This window comes from Trachurus trachurus (genome assembly GCF_905171665.1).
Source record: "Trachurus trachurus genome assembly, chromosome: 6".
Lineage (NCBI taxonomy): Eukaryota > Metazoa > Chordata > Actinopteri > Carangiformes > Carangidae > Trachurus > Trachurus trachurus.
Genome location: NC_139897.1, coordinates 13,714,918 through 13,737,040, shown reverse-complemented (window position 1 = coordinate 13,737,040; position 22,123 = coordinate 13,714,918). Strand labels below are relative to the sequence as shown.

Genomic DNA, 22,123 nt, shown 5'->3' with positions numbered 1-22,123 from the left:
GTCGTAATGAGCTCTTTTATACAAACACTACTTCCACTCTTGAGACTGTCTTTGAGACATTTTTCATTATGTTGAAAGTAAAGGGTGTTTGGCGTGTTTGTTAATGTTTTGGTCCCAAACCCAAAATGATTGCCTAGTGCCTTCAGTGTGTGTGTGTGTGTGTGTCTAAGACCGGAATCGAGGAGCAGTTACCTCAGCAGCAGGCATGAATGACAGATGAAGAGCTTATCTGTAATTTGGTATAGCGCTTCACTCTCAATGTGTTCAGGCTTGTTGGCAGCTTCCCATGTGCGGAACAAAAGCACTGTGAAGAGGTTTGATTTTCATGCTGTCACAGCAGCGAGGAGCCTGTATCCTCTTCAGGAGTAGGAGTGACCTGCAGTGTAACACGCTGCAGTTGTGTGAAGAAGGTCCTCCATCAGCAGCTCCTCATCTACCCAGGCACAAACATGCCCGGTAGTCAGTGCTCGCTCCTGGCTTTGTACTTGTTGATTTATAAGACACTGTAGCAACAGCATCTGCCCTCCTGCCAATTACTCTATCATCAGAGGAGGGCTGGGTCTAACTATTTACATGTGTTCATAAATCTCATGCACTGGAATGATGCACTAAATTATTGATATTTATATTACAGCTTTTTATTTTGTAACTGAGAGTGAGGGGAAAAGAATGCAACATAAACAATGGACTTAACTTAAGTGCAAATCCTCTTATTTCTTTATCAAGTTCAGAAAATTGTTAAAAAAAATAAAAATAGAAAATTGATATATTTGCAATATGCTCATCCATAGGATCACTGCTTATCAGATGTATCCCTGTTTATTGCAGAATTTATATGGAAACGTCTGGCAGTTTAGTTCATCAAAGCGACTGGAGGACGAAGCAGTTTGTGATGGGGACATAACCAATAAAGCTTATGTGTTGTCTGTCAGTTAATAAAAACAGACAGAACAAGTAAAGCTCGTCTGTAAGAGAGTAATTATAGAAATGAATGAAGTTCTTATACAGAAAAAAAACAAATAAAATGTTTAATGTTGAAATTAAGCAAAGGATTTCTTACAAATAGTTCTACTTGAGTTACAAGGTGAGAGTTTATACAGAGGGTATTTTCTACTTTCTCAATGAGTCCAGCAGGCAACGTTTGATGGTGTAAAAACATATTAATTTGACCTGGATGTACATTATGACAGTTTGGCCTGATATTTACTATATGATTGTCCACCAATAATAATATATTTTGTTTAATCACAGCAGACATTACTTTTATTCTTTTTAAAACATTTTGACATATTATTGGTTTGACATCTTTAAAAATTGCAAGAAAAAGTTGCTAGGAAATGATATGTAAAGATTGTACATTGTGTTTGCCGACCTTTAGTTTTAAACACACTGTCTGGCCTTGCAAATAAAGTCTCAAATAAAAAGGCTAAAAACCACACTTTAAACAATTCACAAAGTCAACAGAGGTAAAGCACCTTTCGGATGGTCAAGAGTGAGTTGTATGAAAAACCTGCTATCAGTGCAAAAGTTTCAGCTCTAAACTAACTAGAGGTGTGAGATGATCTCCTCTGTGAGCATGTGAGGCTGGATCGTGTTAAAGGTTAAAGGAAAATCTCTGAACAGGATTACATGGCTCTTTAATCGCTGTAAATGCTGACACAATAGGTGAAGTAATGTAAGTGCAGAATCCTTTTTACCTCAGAGGATCTAATGCATTAACGATTGATTATAATAAGAATCTAATGTTTCTTGTTTCCTCTCCTATTAGAATCTTTTTTCGTTTTACATTTCTCTAATTGTCTTGTTGTTTGCTTGGCCGTGTAACATTTTCTCCGTTGCTCTTAACTCCGTGGTCGTCCGCCGAGACCACCCCGGTGCTTGCTGGAGCCTGCAGAGCTTTTGCCGTCCTCTGAAACTTGACTGGTGTGGGTCGGAGTCGGGTTGTGCACTTTTGAGATTAAACAGGAATACTTCAGGGATCACTTTGTTTCAGATTTCAATCCCTCGCCCCTGTAGGAGAAGGAGAGGTTGCCTCCCCGGTGAGAGCCATGTAATCCCCCCTGTCCAGCGGGTGGTTTGTTGTCCTCTGACTGTACCTCTGTTTCTCTGTCTGTCCTTCCCTCTACAGAACAATGCAGACCAAGTTGCCTTCCAAGTGGGCGGCGGCCTGTCGGCTCTGGAACAAATTCTACATGTCATCACTGCTGCTTCCACACCCACTGCAGTTCCTCGTATTCCTCTCAAGTGAGTACCGTCACCAAACTGAAATATTTACTTATTAATTTATGTAATGATACATGCAAATACATGAAAAGCAGATTTCTGTGATTGCTTTAAAGCCAGACTCAGCCAAGAAGAAGAAAGAATCAGTCGCTATGCCCTTTAGTTCATCATCATGGCTTTTGATCAAGTTTCTGTTTCAAGCCAGCAGGGTGAGCTGTCTCTTTAGCTTATGACTGGTGCAATTTGATTTCGGAAAAGCTGACCACTTGCTTTGTTGTTGTTGTTGATGTTGTTGATGAGTGGGTGAGTGTGATCTTGTTGTGTTGGATGGACACAGGTATGGACTGATTTTTCTGAAATGATCGAAAATACACATTTTCTTTTTACTTAATCGCCCAAAGTAACACAAGGTATAGTTGCAACATATTTTGCTTTATCATCTACAGTGGTTATCTAATGAAAACTCACTGATAGGTTTCATTTTTTTCAGTTGTCTTTTTGCTTTATTTTGATTTTTGATTTTTAATCACAGATTAGTGAAAGATGATTTTGGAGATTTTTGATTTTTCAGATTAACTGAAGAAATGAATGTAGTTTTATGGGTTAAATAGCTTATACATTCAATTAAAAAACATTTCAAATTTTAAATTAACCATTGCATTAGAAATTAATTGCTGAAAAGCTGAAAATAAGCTGTTTTATTAGCTGGTGTTTCCCAGGTATAAATGGTTTTCACAAATCAACAATAACAATCAAACCAAACAGAGGTGGACCAAGGCTTCTATATAATCTGTGGCAAAAGAAATATTTGATATCTTTTAATTTTCCCCAACGTCTGTTTCCTTTTTGGGTATAATTACCAACCTTAGTGTTGGAAGAATAAAAATTATATAGTGATTTTTTCAAGAGTGAAGTACTATTATCTGAGCCACATAAACACTTCTGTATCATCCAAATTACAGTCTAATCATAAGGCGGCAAACAGCTGTTGCACTGTGTCTCCTGTTGGACTTGTCTTTGACTGTATCCTTTTACTGACCTCACTGAAAACACATTGCTTTATTCCCAATTTGTAATTGTTTATGCAGTTGCATAAAGTGACTCACTGTTTGTAGTGGGTTCATCCCAATAAATACTCTGGAAATGCATTAATGAGTAACAGCTCTACCCTTACAGAAATGGAAAGCATTTCTCCATTTCTGTAATCAATTTATGTTCATTCTTTTCTCTGGAAACAGAGAAAGCACATGTGTCCCATCTATCATTTAGAGTGCAGAGTATTTTTGAGTTGTGGGTCTGACGTTTGCATGGCCTGCCAGTAGATAACCTCAAAGAGGCTGCCGTACTCACAAGTGGGACTCTGTAATGGACTCGAATGGCCTTGCTCTCCCATTCATTAGCATTTACTGGTCTCTGAAACTCTGCTAATGGAGAAATGCTTCTTATATTTATAAGGCTTTTAAAGGGCATCACATGTATATTGATTTTTTTTGTACTCTCTCTTCTTCAATCATTGTTATCTGAGGGAATTTCAAGCAGACTTCTGAATTGGAAGAAATGTTATTATCTCAAATGGAGAGACTGTCCTCTAGTACGAAGCGTTTGTTTGCTGAGTTTGTTGGCACGTCCGTGCAATGACGTTGTGTTAGCTTAAGCTCAAACAATACCCCCTTGACTTTTAAGACATCTTCTTGACATGCTGTGGTGATAGAACAGGAGGTGAAGATTAGGAGCATCTGTTTTTATACCCTTCATACTAGTCTAATCCAACCCTGGAGTCGGTTATGAATAATTATAAAAGAATGGGCTTGAATAAGATCCTCTTTGTAAACCCTTGGCTTGGCTAAATGGGTTTATCTGCTGGGGCGTTTCACACCAGCATGGGATTAACGCAGTGACACTGACACACTTAAGTATGTTCAAGACCTGAAAGGTTATTATTGAATATAATTCAATTTTATTTGTATAGCACCAATTCATAATATGCATCATCTCAAGGGACATGTTTATTGTGTGCAATGTTCTGTAGTGTAGATTGAAAGAGCTTGTCCTGTAGTTGGAATGTACTAGTAAATTAATATAAATGTAACATCTTGTATATAAACAAAAGGTTTAAAAGCCGTAAATAGAAACAATAAAATAGAATAAAGTTTGGTTTGGAGTGAATTGGGGGGGTTGCAACTTACTCATGTAATCAGTGCTGTTTAAAAGAATAAATAAGGTAAAAAGACAACAACAAAGTATTTCAGCAAGTCGCAAAGTAACAAATACTGTGGCCCATATCCAGCAGTTGTGGATGTGCAATGCAGCAACAGAACCAATAGAGTAAGAGAAGGTATAGAATTTACATGCCAAACAGTATAGACAGTGTGCACACTATAGATTGTATTTAACAGTGTAAAAAGTGTTCAACAGTAGTGAATTGTCACACAGCACAGGGCTGCAATGCAGTATCCAAAATGTGATGGGTCATCACATGGGGTTGTGAAGAACAATATGGGTGAATGCTGAAGTCTCTGTACAGCTAATATTGTATTATTAAAGCAGAAGTAAGCGATCCGGTCGTTTTGGCTAAATTCTTGTCAACCGATGGAGTTAGCAGTCCCCGCCCTCGTCCCTACGTCACCACATTCACGCGCATCCCTTGGCTGCACACACAGAGAGGGCCGCCCCTTTATGCCGTTCTCTCTCCTCATTGGATAAAGGTTGTAGGATACAAGGAAAGTTTTCTCCTCGGCTTACAGCAGAGCAGAGTGACTGACAGACCCGTGTTTCGGACCAAACACTCTATATAAGTGATTGCCGTCGGAAGATATAACTATTTAAGACTTATATTAACACAAATATTCTGATTACTTCTGCTTAATACAGCAGCTGTCTCTGTGTCGTAGATACAGATGTTTTACACACTATCCAGACGAGCGGTCCCCTGTGTGTGCTGTATAGCTTCTTTGGTGGTAGTGCAGTGTGTGAGGATGTGATTTCAGTTGTGTGGGACACTTACAGTGGCAATTAGACAGATTATGGGGGTTACTTGATGGACTGATTCAGAGCAGTTACAGCTCTGAGGAAAAAGCTTTTCTGAGGCAGAGTGAGCTGTTTATGTCCTCCAGGGTTTAGGATCTGTATCCCAGTTTTCTTCTATGAGCTGGAGATGACCCTCTGAAGTGCTTTTCTATCGCTGCTTTACCACACAGCCATGCAGCGTGTCAGGATGCTCTCTGTGGTGCAACAATAGAAACTCACTACTGGCATGATGTAGGAACATTTCACAAACACCATCTAGAAAAACACCAGTCTGTGAGCTTTCTTGACCAAGAGAGAGGTTACTCGTAAAGCTTGTGATGCAGCTCAGTCAGGTCAGTGGAGTCCATAGCTGGTGACGAGGTTGCAACACAAGGACGCAGCCCGGCTGTCTACTTATCACTATCCGTCATCTGGATGGCTGTGCGGCCTAATGGGCTGCTATACAGACGCTCACCCCAGAGTGCGCTACATTATCTGTTTACAGTGATGCTGCCGTATTGATCACCTCCTCCTTCCAGATAAGCAGAGTGATTTACAAAAAAAAAAAAAAAAAAGGCAGCTGCGGAGATGCTCCTGCCATATCTCTCCCCGGGGAGGCTGATTCCATCTTGTTACCATTACATTAATGAGCTAATTCCTCTACGAAGCTCTGCTAATGTCCTGGTGTAACCCTGTGGTCACTGGAATGTCTTGATCAGAGTTTCTGCAGCCACTGTCATTAAGTTCAGCTGGAGAGATATCATCTCAAAACAACATCCCAAATTGTAAGAATTTAGTTTTTCACAAGGGGAATTTAATATTTCATTAATTTTAAATAATAATTTTTTTTTTTTTTTTCTCTCCTTAAATCATTTTCTGTAAATTGACTTGCTGGTCAGTCAACAAATAGTTTCCGCTGGTCAATTTAAATTTAATATGAAATTGCACTTATAATAATATATAGTGCATATATATATATAGCATTGCAGCATGTGAGGAACTTATCATACCCATTATACAATATAGTATGTATCAGTATCAGTATGCATGTTGTACTGTAAATAATTCCTGTTATGTAGTTGAGGTAGTTTTTGTGCTTTAACGATATAATGAAATGCGCAACTTCTTTCAACCCAAAACAAGTGTTCAACATGACAAAAATCTCTCTTTTTTTTAGCTAGTGGCTTCTGTCTTCCAATAGGGGTCAGTGGAGAGAAGAGAGGAAGAACGGTCTAAGCACAAAGCTCCGTCTGCCTGTTCACAGCTTTTAAAATCTAACATGCAAAGGCACTTGTCTGTGATGTTTGGGATGCCAAAATCTAATTCAGAAGTTTATACTGTAATGTTTTATTTGTACCTTGACAATTTTCATTGCTTTTAAAAAGGAAGGCAGAGCTGCAAAGGGAGCGTAAAGGGGTGATCTCCAGAGAAAGGTTTAGGAGTCCTTCACCACTACGTGTTAACCCAATTTGTATTTCCACCTCTGTCTCACATGACCTGGTGTATCCTGTGAAATCAGAGCTGCTACCTGTGGTTTTATTTCAGGATGTTTTCCACCATTTGAAGGTGTGTGTATGTGTGTGCGCAAGTGTGTGAATGTGCGCACTCATGCTGCTGTGCGTGATGCTGTGTGACGGCTCATCAGATTTCTTCCCCTTCATACCTGGCCAGTGTGGCACAACAGCCAGAGTAGATGTCTTGGAAGCACTCAGGGTATCGTAGAGATCAACAGCAGAATCAAATTAAATGTCATTTAGATAGCAGTGAATGAAGGGATTGTTTGACAGCACAAGGAAATGGATTTGCTCCTCACCCTTTATTTTGGCTTAGGATTCTTTTTCTACCCCTGAACACAAATTTACCCTGTTTAAGAGGCAGGAACTTAACCTGATCTGGAAGTTGGTCAGATTTCTGCAGCGTTGCTCCAGTCAGGCTTGACTGTGCACATAGGAAACACACACAGAGGGCGAGAAATGTGAGACTCGGGTTGAGGAGAACAGATCTCGGCTGATAACTCAATGCAGTGACAAAAAGCATAAAGAGCCTTTTAAATGTTTGTTGTCCTGTTGTCTACCGAATTGAAAGTCAGCTTTTTACTATGATGAATGACCTTATGTTGAAAGAGACAAAATCCATGACTATACATCTCTCTACGAAGCAAACCTTGTTTATGGTTACTTCTTATTTATACTCAAGGAAGGAAGTCTGGCCTCTGTTTTAGCTCTTTTTTTGTCTCTTCCCCTCCTTACTTATTTTTTCAGCAAGTCTGATAAATAAGTGTTTTGGTGTAAGAAGTTTAAACGTAAAGGTCACTGTGTGGGACACAGGCCCCCCAAGCCTCTACCTTATCATGTGTAGGCCTGTTGGCCACCCAGGCAGAGACCTAGAGGGCTGTAGGGTGGCGAAACTGGATCAGGTGTGCTCCATCCTTGTACCTCTTGGCCTCATTTCTCTATGCATGTGAATAGCCATGTGGGTAAAATAGTAGCTGTGTGAGGTCAAGCTGTTTTTAATGTGGGTGCACAGATTAAATCGCTCTTAATTTGCCTCTTACTTTCTTTATTTTTCCCTTTTTTTTTATCAACATCAGTTGTCACTGGTTTGTGCATCAGATAAAAGTTGTGACAGTAATTTTTTGCATCTAATTTCAAAGCAGCAATGTGACAATACACTAGGTGGGTGGCAATATTTAGTGGCTGGGACAGTGTAAAGTGCCGTCTGTGTAATACAATGAGGAACCTCACAATGGTGTAGGTGGAGGAATGTTGGCGGCTTAGACAGAGCGGGACACATCAGTCCCTGCAAAGTTTTTGTGCAACATGAGACAGGCTGGCGTGGCACTTCACCAAATTGTTCCACAAAATCTTTGGCTCGGGCTCTTATTGAGGGGTATTGAGATAGTGAGATTCCCAGAGAGGGCGTACTATCAGGTGTCATGCTCATCAAGCTCAATTAGGTGGGAGGAAACCAAAGACAGATCACTGTGATGGTTCATTGTACAAGCTGGTGTAAGGGCATAACTCAAACATAGTCTCTGACAGGACCCTCATTTGTTCAGAGATGACCAAAGACAAGCCTGATTAGCTGTGTTACAAAGCAATTGCATGCTCATTACATGAGCAGTTGAGTGAGTCAATTGTGAAGCCAGCGGGCCAGAGCTGAGCTGCCAGGAGTAAAGTGATTTAATCAGAATATGCTAATCAGCTCAGGGTGGCTACAGGCATGCCTAGAATTACATTTGAAATTAAACATTTACTTTGCCTTGTTTGTCCTGTTATAGTGATAAGTGTTAAGCAGTACATCGTGATATATCCATTATAGTTTTGGTTTCAGTTTCCAAATAGCAGCAGAGACAAAATAAGGAAAACTTTTTACAGCTACATAATGGAATAAAAAAAACCCATCAGCACACAGGTTACAGCATAGCCACAGTCAAATATACCTTAACCTGGGAACTGTACCCACATGCCAAACATATATATACAACATTTGAAAGGTTGAACAAAAAGGACTGAATGAGCATTAAATGTTTCTCACTATTCTATAATTTTGATAATTTAATTTCATGGTGAATCGGTCTGTATGCAAGGGCAACAGACAGAAATCATAGTCACGTGACAGCAGAAAACAAATAGTTTTTGCTAAGTAACATCGTATATGATGTTAATGGCAATCTTGTTTGACAGGACTAGGTGCAATTTTTAAAAGGGATTTTAGGTGTTTGATTTATTTTCAACCAATTTCCATTTCCTGTCCAAAAACAAACAAAGTGAGCCAATAATTTGCATGTTAACCACTGAGCAACTGAGCAACTCATCACACATTTTCACATGGTGATTTCCCCGTTCAGTTAAACAAACCCAAGAGTGGTTTAACAAACCCTTATCAACAACAACTTTGCATTGCCTCTCCAGTCCACTGATAGAAACCTTTTTTTAAATCTTTAAGAGACGTTTAAAGTTCTTTGTTTCCTTTGAAGCCACAGTTAAATCTCCCGTGATTGAAACTGTTCAGAAAGGAGTGATGACACCACCACAGTTTTTATGTAAAATTAATACACGAAACATTTAGAAAGTAAATCTGAAAAAAATCAATGTAAAATCTGACTGCTACCACTGACCAAAACGACCTCCATCAGGCTGCTGGGAATGAGCTCTTTGACTCTAAAGCGGTCAGTCCCTGCTTCATCATTGAGTCTGATACAATATCCTTACTGTTATGTGTTCAACAGGGGCATGATCATAAACGCCAAAATAGAGACTGAACGCACCTAAACTAACTCTTGTCCTTTGGAGGAATGTACAACTGTACAATCCAGCTACCACAGCTTAAATTTCATAAGATGTGTGAAGCACATAATTATACATCTGTATTTGAGAACAGGTATTTGAGATGTCAATTTGGTATTTGCATAGAAGCCGATCTAAATCTCGTGTTCGCTGGGGAATCGGAGTCCTGACGCTGCATGGCTGCACACATCCGTATAGTTTGGCTGGGATCTCATGTAACCTCACCTCTTGCTCCACACGGGCTGTTGTGTCAGTGCACTTAACCATTATGACCCGACTTTTTCCACCATCTTTATACTTTAATAGAATTAGTGTCAATATAGCTGGCACATGGGACTGTAGCATTTTACGAGAAAGCTCCTTTTATGATTTTTTTGGGGGCTTTTTTTAGGTGGACGGAAGTGAGCTTTGATGTCAGATTTGGTCACTATCCAATAGTTCAAAAATATAGTGCCTCTCACATCAACACTACATTTCTATGTCTGACAGCTTTACCCTGCAATGTCAATAATGACACGGCAAAACGACCGATCTGCCCACTCGCAAATGCGAAGCAAAGAATGGAGGAACTTATTGACAGACTTGGGTCTACTTCAGTCTAATCTATTTTCCTTTACTATGCCAGCCGTGGTTTGACCGAAAACGCACAGCAGATGTGAAGGTTTCAGTAGATATCAAAATGTTTACCAGTTGAAATAAACATGGCCTACTTTAGGCAGTGGAGAGGCAGATTCCATTCTTCCAGCGAGCAGATAGGACACGCCATTCCGCCAATGGCTAAAATATACAGTTGTCAGAAAATATTAACTGATGAAACAGGGGCGAGGGGGAGTAGCAGTCACAGCAGAACGATTGGTCAGTTATCTGAAGCATTAATCTTCCCTGGGACTCGTTTTAGAGCAGACATAATACAGAGGCACGCTGGCTGGCTCAGCACTGGCTGCTGCCTGGGGCTGCCTGGCGGCTTGTGAGGAGCTGCTGAGAGGAATAGTTTTATCTCTCCAGCGGAAATGCTGCACCATCTCAACCAAGATGGGACTGAGATTGCGTTCAGCTTCTCTGAAGGTGGCTCTAGTGAGGGGAGTCTCCGCATAAGTAGCTGATATGAGTGTTTTATTCCCCAAATCGGCTTCCTTACTCGGCGCTGTCAGTGAGATACGCTTTTGACTTGCGAAGACAAACTACACCCTTAAGGAACCACAAATACAGAAGAGTGTGTTTGGTTTCCTGATGACTGCAGATAGTCGTGTCAGTGCCCAGGGCTAGACATTTACATCCCAGTTGTAGTGTTACTGTAATGAATTGCGAGGGTGGTGTCAGCACACCTTGTGATGAATAATGATTTGTCATCTTTCTGTGTTAGATCGCTCTGTGCTGCTGTAAACACCTACTACCTGGCGTGCTCCTGTTGCCCCCTCAACTGCTCCTATGTGCTGTTTAGCAACAAGATAGCGCTTCTCATGGACCTGCTGCTGCATCAACTCACAGTAAGTCCGTGCACCTCCGCACATGAGACATAATTTGCCATCATAAACAAAACATTTCACAAAGAATGCAATGAGTCGGTTTGTTCGCAGATAGTTTATGCAGGCTGCATAAGTCCTGTACATGTAGAGAAGATGCTGAATGTGTTTACATACAGCGCACCAAAGGTTGACCAGACGAACAGCGTTTCTAACACATACTTTTATTAACACTTCCTTGTTTTCTTTACATTTATCTGTTGATATACAGTATTTTGACCACAGAGAAAGCCCTGCCTGTTGCATGTTCCTGCCACAGTGTTAATGAAAGACAGACCAAAGGCACCAGCCAGCAAGTAACAAACCGTTGCCCAACCCTCTTCACAGATGCCTCCCGACTTGGGAATGTGAGAGCACAGTCAGTCAAGCAGGCAGGCAGGCTGCACTGCGGCGACATGTCAGCCCAGATCCTTCAGCACTCTGTAAGGAGGACTGTAAACATCAGCCCACTCCAAACATCTAACGGTGGCGGACTGCTGGGGCCGCCTACACTCACAACACAGACAGGACAAGGCACAGGCACAGGGTTGTGGTACATGCATGAACTCTACTGGGGCTTCCCTTTCTCCAGTGCCGAGTTCCAATCCAAAGCAGTCATATTTCCTTAGGGCACACAGGGAGAGGTTCGGCTGTACGTTTGAGTTTATATAAAACATATCTGAGCAGCTGCTCTGCTGACTGACACATCCAACAACACTGCAGGAGACAAACTAACTGTTCTCCATGTGTTCAATGCAGATTAGGATTTGGGCTCAACAATTATCCACGCCGCTACACGCCCCTCTTTGATAAGTTGTGATTTAATTCACATCTGTTAACTTTAACATGTGTATGTCTCTGTCCTGGTTGTGCGTGTGCACCAGCAATAGCGAGTGAGGCAGTGGGGGTAGTGCTGCCATATGAGCATGTCCCCTTTTAATTAGATTTGTGGAGAATGTCGGTGGATTTACCTATGCTGTCAGCATTCACTCCAACCATTAGACCAAATGAGGAGGTTCTACCTTTACAACGTTCTCCATGTCTAACAGCAGCACTATATTTTAAACATGGACTTCTGCTTGTGTGTTTCATTAGGTTTGACTAGAAATGTGACTGAGGAAAATGGTCATCTAAATGCATGGTCTACTTTCTTCTGCATTGTTGTCATTTAAGCCTTCATCCTGTCAGAATGGACTTTATTCATATTCCATCTTTCATTGTTTACACCAGCTTTTTTTGTGTTTGTGCATCTTAGAAATACCTCCACTAGATATCATTATTGTAGCCGTTAAATATCCCATAGATGCTGCTAATTTGTGGCCTAAAGATGTTGAATAATGAAGTCACTAAACTGTATAATGTAGCAACGACGTCGGAAAAGCTTTAAAAAAAAAAAAAAAAACAGGGCATTTAATGTAAGCCTCTGTATTAATTGAATGGCTTTTAATGCACATGCTGGAAGTTGAAATGCCCTGTTTTTGTTTTTCTCTCTGCTCTCTAGATATTTTGTCTAACTGCATTTGAATGATCAAGTTTTTTTTTTTTGTTTTTTTTTTAATCGGTTGTTCTGTTGTCTTCTGTTGTGTATTCTTGCAGCTGTACGTCCCAGATGAGGATAAGTCCATTTTTGGGCGCAGTGTGAACAAACAAGTCTTTGAGGGCTTGACCACAGGCCTGCTGCAGATCATTGCTACCATCCTGGGGTCCCTGTGGCCACATATCTCAGAGTCTGGACAAGGCGAAAACACGAGGATTTCCTCCCCTGATGCCAAGGTCAAACCTGCCACCGAGTCCTTCAACACCCGCACACAAGACCTCATCAGGTATTTTCCTTCCCGTGCTCTATGTTTCTCGCACACTGCTTCTCCTCCTCCTCCTACATGGCACCTCTTTTTCTCATCATGACCTTTTTACCTCCTCTAGTACATCCCTCCTCCACTCCTCTTCACTGGGTTGAGAGTTGGTCAACCTCTGATTTCCTCAACAGTGTGCCTGATGTAAAGAATAGGCTGACAAAGTGTCAAATCTCTTGGAAATGGTCCAACTGGTGTCTTGTTAAAATGAGAGTTGTGTGAGAATGACGGTGTATTCTGGCATCCGTCCAGCTTGTACTTTTTCCACACATTCAGTGCCACATTTCAAGTAAAATCAGTTCTGGGAGGGGGTGGGGGGCTACAAAGTAGCATAAACAAAGAGCACTTCCAAAGCTTTGAAAGGTCCCCTTGAACCTGGTGTTTGAGCTAGCCTCGTGGGTCTGAGCTGTAGGAGTCGGTGCTGTGTTGGAGAAATGTGGGCTGTGAGGAAAGGCAGGCCCGGCTTGATGAAGCCCTGTGGAAGAGTGCAGTCTTTCCACCATCCCTCCCACAAGCCATGATTCATCTGGACGGAGCAGCTGCACAGGCCCACCACTCTCATCCACTGACCCAGTCGTAACCCTGGAGACAGGGGAGGGCCTGAGAAAAATGGTATCGTCAGACTGGTAATCCCAAGTACGAGCTCAAGATTTACCTCAACTGCCTTGTATAATGTATATGCTTGTGAGGAAGGACAAAAGATCAAAACAGTTTTAGCTTTTGCAACACTCTCCCATTATACCCACCCATATATCACACAGAAAGGAGTTCACCATTTCCTCTCGTCTCATTACCAGTTTCTCAGTTTGGCTTCCAGTGCTTTTAGTCGCCCATCATCGTCATTAATGTTTTCAATCCGCGCCCAAAACGTTGAGACCCGAAGCGGTGAGTCCGACCACCGAGCTGATTGTCAAACAGAGAGCAGCCTTTAACAGATCACTAAGTGTGAGGACTGATCCTTTCAACCTAAGTAAAGCTGTGGAAGAGGATCAAGTCAAAACAATGGGACTGGGTTCAAGTGTCAGGTGACCTGCAGTGGCAGTGGTTGGAAATGGTCATAATAGCCTGTTTTGAGAGACTCTGAGTGAGTGACAGACAGTTCTTAAAAAAAAAAAAAAGGTATGCGAGAGAAGCAAGGAGTCAAGACAGTGGTAAGATGAGCAGCACTGGCTTCACAGTGACCATATCAATGACTTTGAAAAGCCTTGATTGGCAGCTGCAGCACTCGCCAGGTTTTCATAGGCTTTTGGTGCCTGAGCTGAGCCTGAAGGCGCAGGCATGCTGGAGCTGTGGGAAGATGGCCCCAGGTCAAGCGGACTGTCAAGGGCCCAGAGTTGGGCTGGCACAAGGGCCACAACAGCCCTCTAATGACACTATTAGCAGTGATTTGTGGCTGAAAGAGTACAGGGAACATGATCATGAGACCTGTCATTGGCAAAGACAAATTGGAGATATCACAGTAATAGCAGGGAGTGGAGAGCTTAGGTGAGGTGTCTGCTTTCAGCTGCGGTGTTGTGGAAGTATGCACAGTAAAGGCCTTTGTCTGCCTCTATGAGATGAGCTTTTTTTTTTCTTTTCTTTTCTTTTTTTTTTACATAGGAAGTCACCTGTGGTAAATTTGTTTCAACATTTTCAAATAAAATGATTAACCACAGTATGTTCTTTTTCTCTTTTTGTGTTTTTTTTCTTGCAGCTATGTAGTAAACATGGGTCTGATTGACAAGTTGTACGGATGCTTCCTCTCCGTCCAGTCACCTGTAGACGAGCACCCCAAGATGTCTGCTTTCCTCCAGCAAGCCTCGGCCCTCCTGCACAGCATGTGTAAGCTGTGCTTTGTCGTAACCGGACGGTAAGAATGTCTCCTACTCTATTACACACCTTAAACATCTCTGTGATCTCTTGACACACAGAAACATATCTCTTTGCATCTAATAATGACAGAGACCCAGTCGCTGTCAGTTCTTTAATGCCACACGGATCCCCAAAGACAGGCTCGCGGTTACTCACACAAAGACTCCTGGTTCCTCTGCAATCAGCCAGCAGGTCGTTTCCTCCAGCCAGCTCGCTGGCTGAGCTGTCGTTACTGCAGATAGAGATAGGTATCTACTTGACCCAGTGCTCTGTCACTCACCATAAACCTTAGCCTGCAGCGTGGGGGGAGCCCACCCACGTGTGCTACGGTGACCTCCACTAAGGGAGGTTCAGTGGCGCCGCTGACAGAGGCTAAGCACACAGACACACTGAGGGACATCAGCACCACAATTCTTCACTTAAAAGAAAAATAAATGTTGACCATGGTAGCAAGCTGAGATGTTCTTTGATGTTGTGCGTTTACACGCATTTAATCGCTATACTGGATCTAGTTTAGAGATTGAGCCATAACATCTTCACTGTTATTCCTCTTTCAGTTCCCCCCACTGTACTAGGGTTACTACTAGCCTGCTATTATCTTACCAGCTGCAGAGCACTTCAGTATCAATGACCAACTGCTTCACACCAGCGTGGCAGAAGACAGCTACAGCAGGTCTACGTTCATCACTGAATATCTGTGAGAAAACACAGTCTGATCACACAGGTTTAGCGAGAGCAGTGTTCTGGTCAATATCGCAGCCCGTGGGCTATGTTCTGCCAAGATACTCTGTGTGTCATATACAAGAATGCTCAATGGGCTCGTAGAATATTTTGGCCATGCCAGTTGCTGTGTCAGGGGATTATAATGGCATTAGGAGGCTATGTTCTTGCCTAGCAGCATATTTCACGCAGTGCCTGTTGGCTAACATCAAGTATCAGCATGCAACTGTAGCTTCCATCCAGAGGTCACACACCCTCCGTTCTACATGGCTGCAAATCATAGCTGGTGCTGCTGCTGCTGCTGCTGCACTAGTCTTAAATTGTCTGTCTGCACTAGCCCAGCGTTTTTTACTGGAGTCTCCTGCATTACAACTTATTTACTTACATTTTCTCTGGTGTTTCAGTTCATTTATTTTTTGTCGGTGAATGTGTGTACTCACATTACCCCTGCAGCCACTTGATATTATTTAATGTTTCTCTGGTGTATTTTCCAATTTTTCCAGATTTGATTCACCACCTAAAGTTCTGTCCTTTGAAGCTCCTTGCATGACAAATTCAATTTTTAAACAAAAATCGCGAATATTTTTAAATCCCCTGCTCTAATGCCAGACACATCGATCTAGGAGCCTTTACTCCACACAGTACCTTCTCTTAACAACCAGCATAATCCTGAGCTTTGTTGTTAAATGTGATGGAGAGGTGTTAACAGGAGGGTGTCTCTGATTTTCTATTTCTGCATCTTTTTATGTTCAGTGTTACCGTGTCCTTTTCCGTCTATGTTGTGTTTTGTTATTGTTAGGTTATATTGACTTTTTCCTTTCTATAAATGCAATTGTATATATGTATAGGTGTAAATGTGGTATAAAGCATGTTTATTATTATAATAATCATCATTATTATGAATTGCATTATTAGTAGTAGTATTTTAGGGAAGCGGGATAAATATAAATATGCAAGTTACTGCACAGGGAGAAGAGGTGGAACTGGACAAGTCTTGACTTCTTCCCACTCCTCTTTGAACATGTGTTGAGCTTTCTTTGTCTGTTGTTGTTGCTTACCGGCAACTGTTTTGTTTTTCTTTTCATGTTAAAATACATTTTTTCATCATCATTTTACATCAGTGTACAATGAAAGGATGATGTTACCATCCCTTTTAACAGAGTGGCATCTTGTAGCAGTCAAAGAAACATATATCACCTTAAATCAAAACCTTACTGAGGATTTAATTAAATGTGCTGGAGCACTCGGCACCTTGTCAGGCATCAATCATTATCTGCCATCTTGGAGTTACTGCCATGAGCTCCTCGTCACGGGATTATTATGTTTACTGCAGTGGGAGTGGGAGTAAGTCATGATGGTCCCGCTTTTTCAGCTGCAACCAAACTGGCAGTGACTCTTACCGGTTAAATGAAAGATATTGGAGGTTCCTTGCACGCAAAGAAAAAAGATGGTTGCTCCATAAATAAAGGAGAGGCACATGAAGTTCAGAAGATGAATTTAGCAGCAGCTGTCATCCAACATGTCAATATGCAACAGATTTCAAACTTGGTGTTCTTCCACTCGCAGCAGTCAGTTAAGCCAGGTAATGCAGCAGCGCTAACAGGGTAGCGCGTCTTATCTAAAGGGAAAGTTATCTCTAAGCTCTTGTCTGCTTAATAAATCTACAAGCTGCTGAAGTTCAGACTGTTATTTGTGTCCTCAGCCTTCAGCGAAATTATAGTCTTTTATCTTTCTTTCTTTTTTTTCTTCTTAACGGCAGAAAATAAAGACACTAATGCTATGTAGTGTTGCCAGGTATCAAATGGGTTTTTTCTTGATAAACGTTTTCACTTTTTTGTTTTTACTGACCATTGTCTCATGTCTCCTCTTTTAATCTCCAGTGCTCCCAGTATATTTGACAATAAACGTCAGGACCCCAGTGGATTGACAGCCTTGTTGCAGTCTACAGACCTGGTGGGAGTGGTGCATACGCTGTATTGTATCCTGCTGCACAGTTTCTTACCAGAGTCTGCCTCCCAGAGTCAGGAACCCTACAGCCCCGGGGTCATCCAGGTGGCTTTGCAAGGCATCCGCTTCCTCAACAGTTTTGCCCTGCTTGACCTATCCGCCTTCCAGGTATTCATAATAAATCCGAAATATATTCTGTTTCACACTTGTCGCAAATAAGATCCTTTGATCCAGCAGATTTTGTGCATTGGTGGCAGATGGTTAGACGTAAAGTATTTTTTCTTTTTCTATATGATTCTGCATCTGATCTTTATTTGAGCATATTTTCTCTATTCCCATTCTCAGTAACTGGAGTTTGAATAAATTGTCAAAAAGAGCAAATTATGCGACTTATGCCTTGTCACAATAAAAAAAATTATCCTTTCTGGATTTAATAAAATTGCATACATAATCAATTTGATGCAGTTTCCTTTGTAAAGAGCCATTAGAGGAGGAGTTATTCTCCTCAGGACAAAGCTGACCTGTGCACATAAACACCGGTACCCTTTGACCCCGGGTCAGTAGTTGGGGTTGAACAAAGCACGGTGGGTCAGCCGTTAGGACGGAGCGCCGGTGATTAGCACTGTATGCGGGGCCGTACATTACCCACCCTGAGGAGGAGAGGGCGACAGCTTCACTGTGCTAAGTCACCGTGTAGACGGAAAGGCACGAGAGCAAGCGTTAATTATTTTAATGTCTTGCCGTAATTACTTTGAAGCAGCTTCCTCTCACTGACCTGCCACAGTCCGGCAACTCAAAACAGCTGGAAATGAAAGCATTTCACTGCCGAGTTTTATGAACATTTTAAATAATGTTTCTTTTTTTGGCCTGAGTTGTAATCACCTTGTGTTTCATATTACCTCACAGCACAGACTAATACATATTTTACTGGATGGATGATCAGAATTCAGGCCGTTAATTCACTCCTCTGCCACATCAGCTCCTAATAATATGTTTAGAGGGGAATTGCAGTAGGGTCCTTTGCAATATAAATAACTTGGTTTTGCTGTGGTTGCATGTTGGCAGAATATGCTGCAACAAAGGGAACATAAGTTCACATTCAAACCAGAAATGATGTTTTCCTTCTTTGCTTAGTGGTTTTCCTGTTTGCCTTTTCGAACTGTGACATGATTTTCTTTTTATCTAGATTTATTTATTTATTTTTATTACAGAGAGCAGCTTACATGGTTCATTGAGTGTAATATGTTGTAATATGTACGTTTTGATCCTTCTCAGGTATTGTGTTTATGGATGTTACAATGCTAACACACCCAAATGTCCAGTAAATTGTATTGATCTTATGGTGCTCTGTCACACTGACATGTTTAACAAATACTGTCTGTGAGCTGCTCCTAGCATCTCATTTCTGAGCCGTATTGGGGTGTTTTATGGTGGGACCCCCGCTTGAGTTGCTTATACTCTTACACCATGTATGTTCCCACCAACAGCTTTTATTACTTTGCGTTGTTAATGTGTTGAGGTCTTTGGAATCACAATTGTAGAGGATTTATGGTTATTGTGCTGTAGTACACACTAACATGCTTTGTCTCTGACTTGCCAGTCTGTTCTAGGAGCTGAGGGCCTGTCTCTAGCTTTCCGACACATCGTCAGCTCCCTGCTCTGGTACTGCTCCCAGCATTCCTCTGAAGAGCTGCTTCATGAAGTCATCATCTGTGTGGGATACTTCACCGTTAACCACCCAGACAACCAGGTAATCCAGCTTCAAACTCACAAAAAACTAATTGCTTTTGTCAGACTAAAAAGATTTGAAAAAGCAAACTACCATAAATATAGAATATATACATAGTTTGTTATAATTAAAGCTAACTTGAAATTGTTTCTATTACAAGTAGAGCCAGTACTTTCATTTTGTTTCAGCTGATCAGTGTCTGAAGTAATGACAAATTCCAAAAATTCCAAATTACTAAAGATGAATTAGTCTTTATACTTCAGGTTAAATACATTTAAAACATGAACATAAATATATAAAAAAGTACCATAATACCATAATGGCAAAAAAAAAAAGTATCAGATTCAAATCAGATTTTACTTTGTAAATTACTTAAATGCAAGTGCTGCAATTTCCCAGCGTTTTGAAATGATGATGCACATAGCAGTTTAATTTTCTATATCTCTAGTTGATATCTACAAATCATTTGTTTTATCTGATTAACAGCACAAACACCAAATGTATTCATTTTTTGGTTATTCATAACTAAGAAAAGCAGAATCAGACAGTGTTTAGCATTTTTGATTGTAAAATAACTGAGAGAGAGTAATCTGCTGGAAATGATTGCGTATCAATTTTCTAGCAAAGAGAATTTAATTGAGGGGGTCAATTAATCTGTTTGTTTCAGCTCTACTTAGCACAGTGAATCGATTTCTACAACAGTTGTAATTTAATGTTGTGTCAATCTACTAATTGTTTAATTGTTATAGCACATTTAATGCTTTCCATTATGAAAAGCTGCCTGTTCAGTTAACAGGGCTGGCTAATATCATCTTACTTTTGTTCTGCTCATGTATTATTTGTCAGAAAAAGGGTGTAGTTTTGTAATTGTAACAAAAAGCACCTGTTTAAAGATTCATTCCCTGGCACCTTCCTGCTCTTGGTGTGTGTGTCGTCTATTGTCCCACAGAGTGACCCATTGTTCCCTCCTGGTAAAGCAGGGCTCCGTGCTGCGCCCTGTGTTACAACTACTTAGGGGGCTCTATTGAAGTGAGCAGGATGTGATGGAGCAGACCTGGCTGCTGTGTAATTGGCTGTCATGCATGGCCCGTCTACCGGGCCCCTGATTAGCCATGCTACAGTTGGCTGGGCTTTGATTACGTTAAGCCTGACCCACACAGGCAGCAGCCACAGCTTCACTCTCAAACCTCTGATATGTCATTTAAGTCCACACAGTTGCAGCCAACCCCTATCACAACAATTTATTGGCTGATTACTGATTTTAATTTGCCAGATTTTTTACTCCTAATTAAAGGTTCCTCCTCCAGTCTGTGGCACTTAAGCTCTCCTCTTTGCTCCTATCCAATTTAATTATTATGATGTACAGAATTAGCATTTGTTGCAGATTGCAGATCCAATTTACATATTATATTGAATAATTGAATGAAGACTGATGATTAAATTAAGCGAGTGACAGATGATCTTTCTTTGTGGACCCGTGGCAACATTAAAAGAGCAGCCACGGGTGACCAAAAACATTTGCTTGTTGCTAATTTGATGCAAAATCTGTGATTTCTCCACAACAAGAGTAGACAAATGTTTAGAGAAAAATCACCCCAAAAAATAACTTACCTTGCCGTGGGTTTAAGAATTAAGTTTAAAAAGAAAAAAATACACATTTAAGTGAAGATTGTCGAGAAACAAGATCCCACACAACCTCCACACAAAGTTGATCTTTGCCAGTGGTCCAGTTCCTGGAATGCGTCCATTCAGTTCCGCACCAAGATGGATGGCGTTAAGGAGAATATTTAGAGCAGCTTGAGCTTTTCTCAAGCTAATGTAAGCATTGGCAGAACACAAAAGCAGCCCGGCCCAAGGCTTGTGTGGTTGAGAAGACTGCTGATTCACTGTCGGCGCACTAGTTTTTGTTTATACATACATACTGTACATATATATAAAATAGAGAGAGAGGGAGAGAGAGAGAGAAATTAGATTATATATATATATATACTCACACATATACACAACATGCATATACGTATACGTATACGTGTGTGTGTGTGTGTCAAAAGCAAGACTTTGAAGCAGCACCTTACGTGGCGATTCCTTCCTTCTGCTGTGGGAGCATGAATAATTCACCTTTTGCCACCAAACGCCGATGGGAGAGTGACATATGTAGGCTTGTATGTTTTTCACGTGTCTCCGCTCATTGGGGCCACTGAGCCATTTGACCATATGTTTCATTGTGTTGTTGGGTGCGTCCGTAGAGACCTTTCCACAAAACAAGCAGAGCAGACAAATCCTACTTTGTAACTGACATGTAACTGTACTTCCTTTTCCCCTGAAGAGATATTTACCAGTAATCTCCTTGTCTTTAAACACAATGATTCATTTGTGATTCACCCACAGCGATGATCTGTTGAATCTTTCCGCTGACGGGACTGTAATTTTAAACTGTTGACACGTTAACCCACCTGCTTCCCACTTGCTTTTTTAGAGAGACACAAGCAATTTGAGAGTGTGGAAATCTTAACAAAACTTTGCCTTTTCTTAAGGACGTGCAAAATGGCCACACACACGCAAGCAGAATGAGCCACACACACAAACACACATGCTATTGTCCCTGTAAGACACGTGTCGTACACAAACAGGAACGGGTGTAACTACAGGTAGGTTATGGTGGTTTTTTTTTGTTTTTTTTCCCCTTTCTCGTTATAAATGTAATGGGGTTTTCCCTGCGCTGGCTCCTGATATTACCTGTCTCCTTTGTGCTTATATTTCACTAACTGTTTTCTTTATACCTGTAAGCATCTCATGAGCTATGGACATCTCTAGACCTAACATCCCACACACATCTCCAGAGCTCAGCCTTATCTGTGGGGTCATTCCTCTTCTTCCCATTCTCTACGAGGGCGTTTCCTCTGCCCTGCAGGCCCAGGACGAGCTTTAGGCCTGTAATTCCTGTTAACCTGATGTTGAAACGCTCCCCTCAGCAGTCCATTACTGCCGCCGAGACAACCAAAA

The 22,123-nt window shown here is 41.3% G+C and overlaps 1 protein-coding gene across 6 annotated transcripts in view; it reads left to right on the top strand.

Annotated features, from left to right (window-relative positions):
• The window catches only part of scaper (S-phase cyclin A-associated protein in the ER), a 60,168-nt gene that overhangs the window by 32,787 nt on the left and 5,258 nt on the right, over window positions 1-22,123 (top strand). For all 6 annotated transcript variants that reach the window (XM_083973985.1, XM_083973989.1, XM_083973986.1 and 3 more), the window contains 6 exons: window positions 2,129-2,244; window positions 10,882-11,005; window positions 12,617-12,843; window positions 14,567-14,722; window positions 17,325-17,559; window positions 18,992-19,141. In XM_083973985.1, coding sequence (XP_083830111.1) covers window positions 2,129-2,244; window positions 10,882-11,005; window positions 12,617-12,843; window positions 14,567-14,722; window positions 17,325-17,559; window positions 18,992-19,141 — 1,008 coding nt within the window. The remainder of the gene's footprint in view (window positions 1-2,128; window positions 2,245-10,881; window positions 11,006-12,616; window positions 12,844-14,566; window positions 14,723-17,324; window positions 17,560-18,991; window positions 19,142-22,123) is intronic.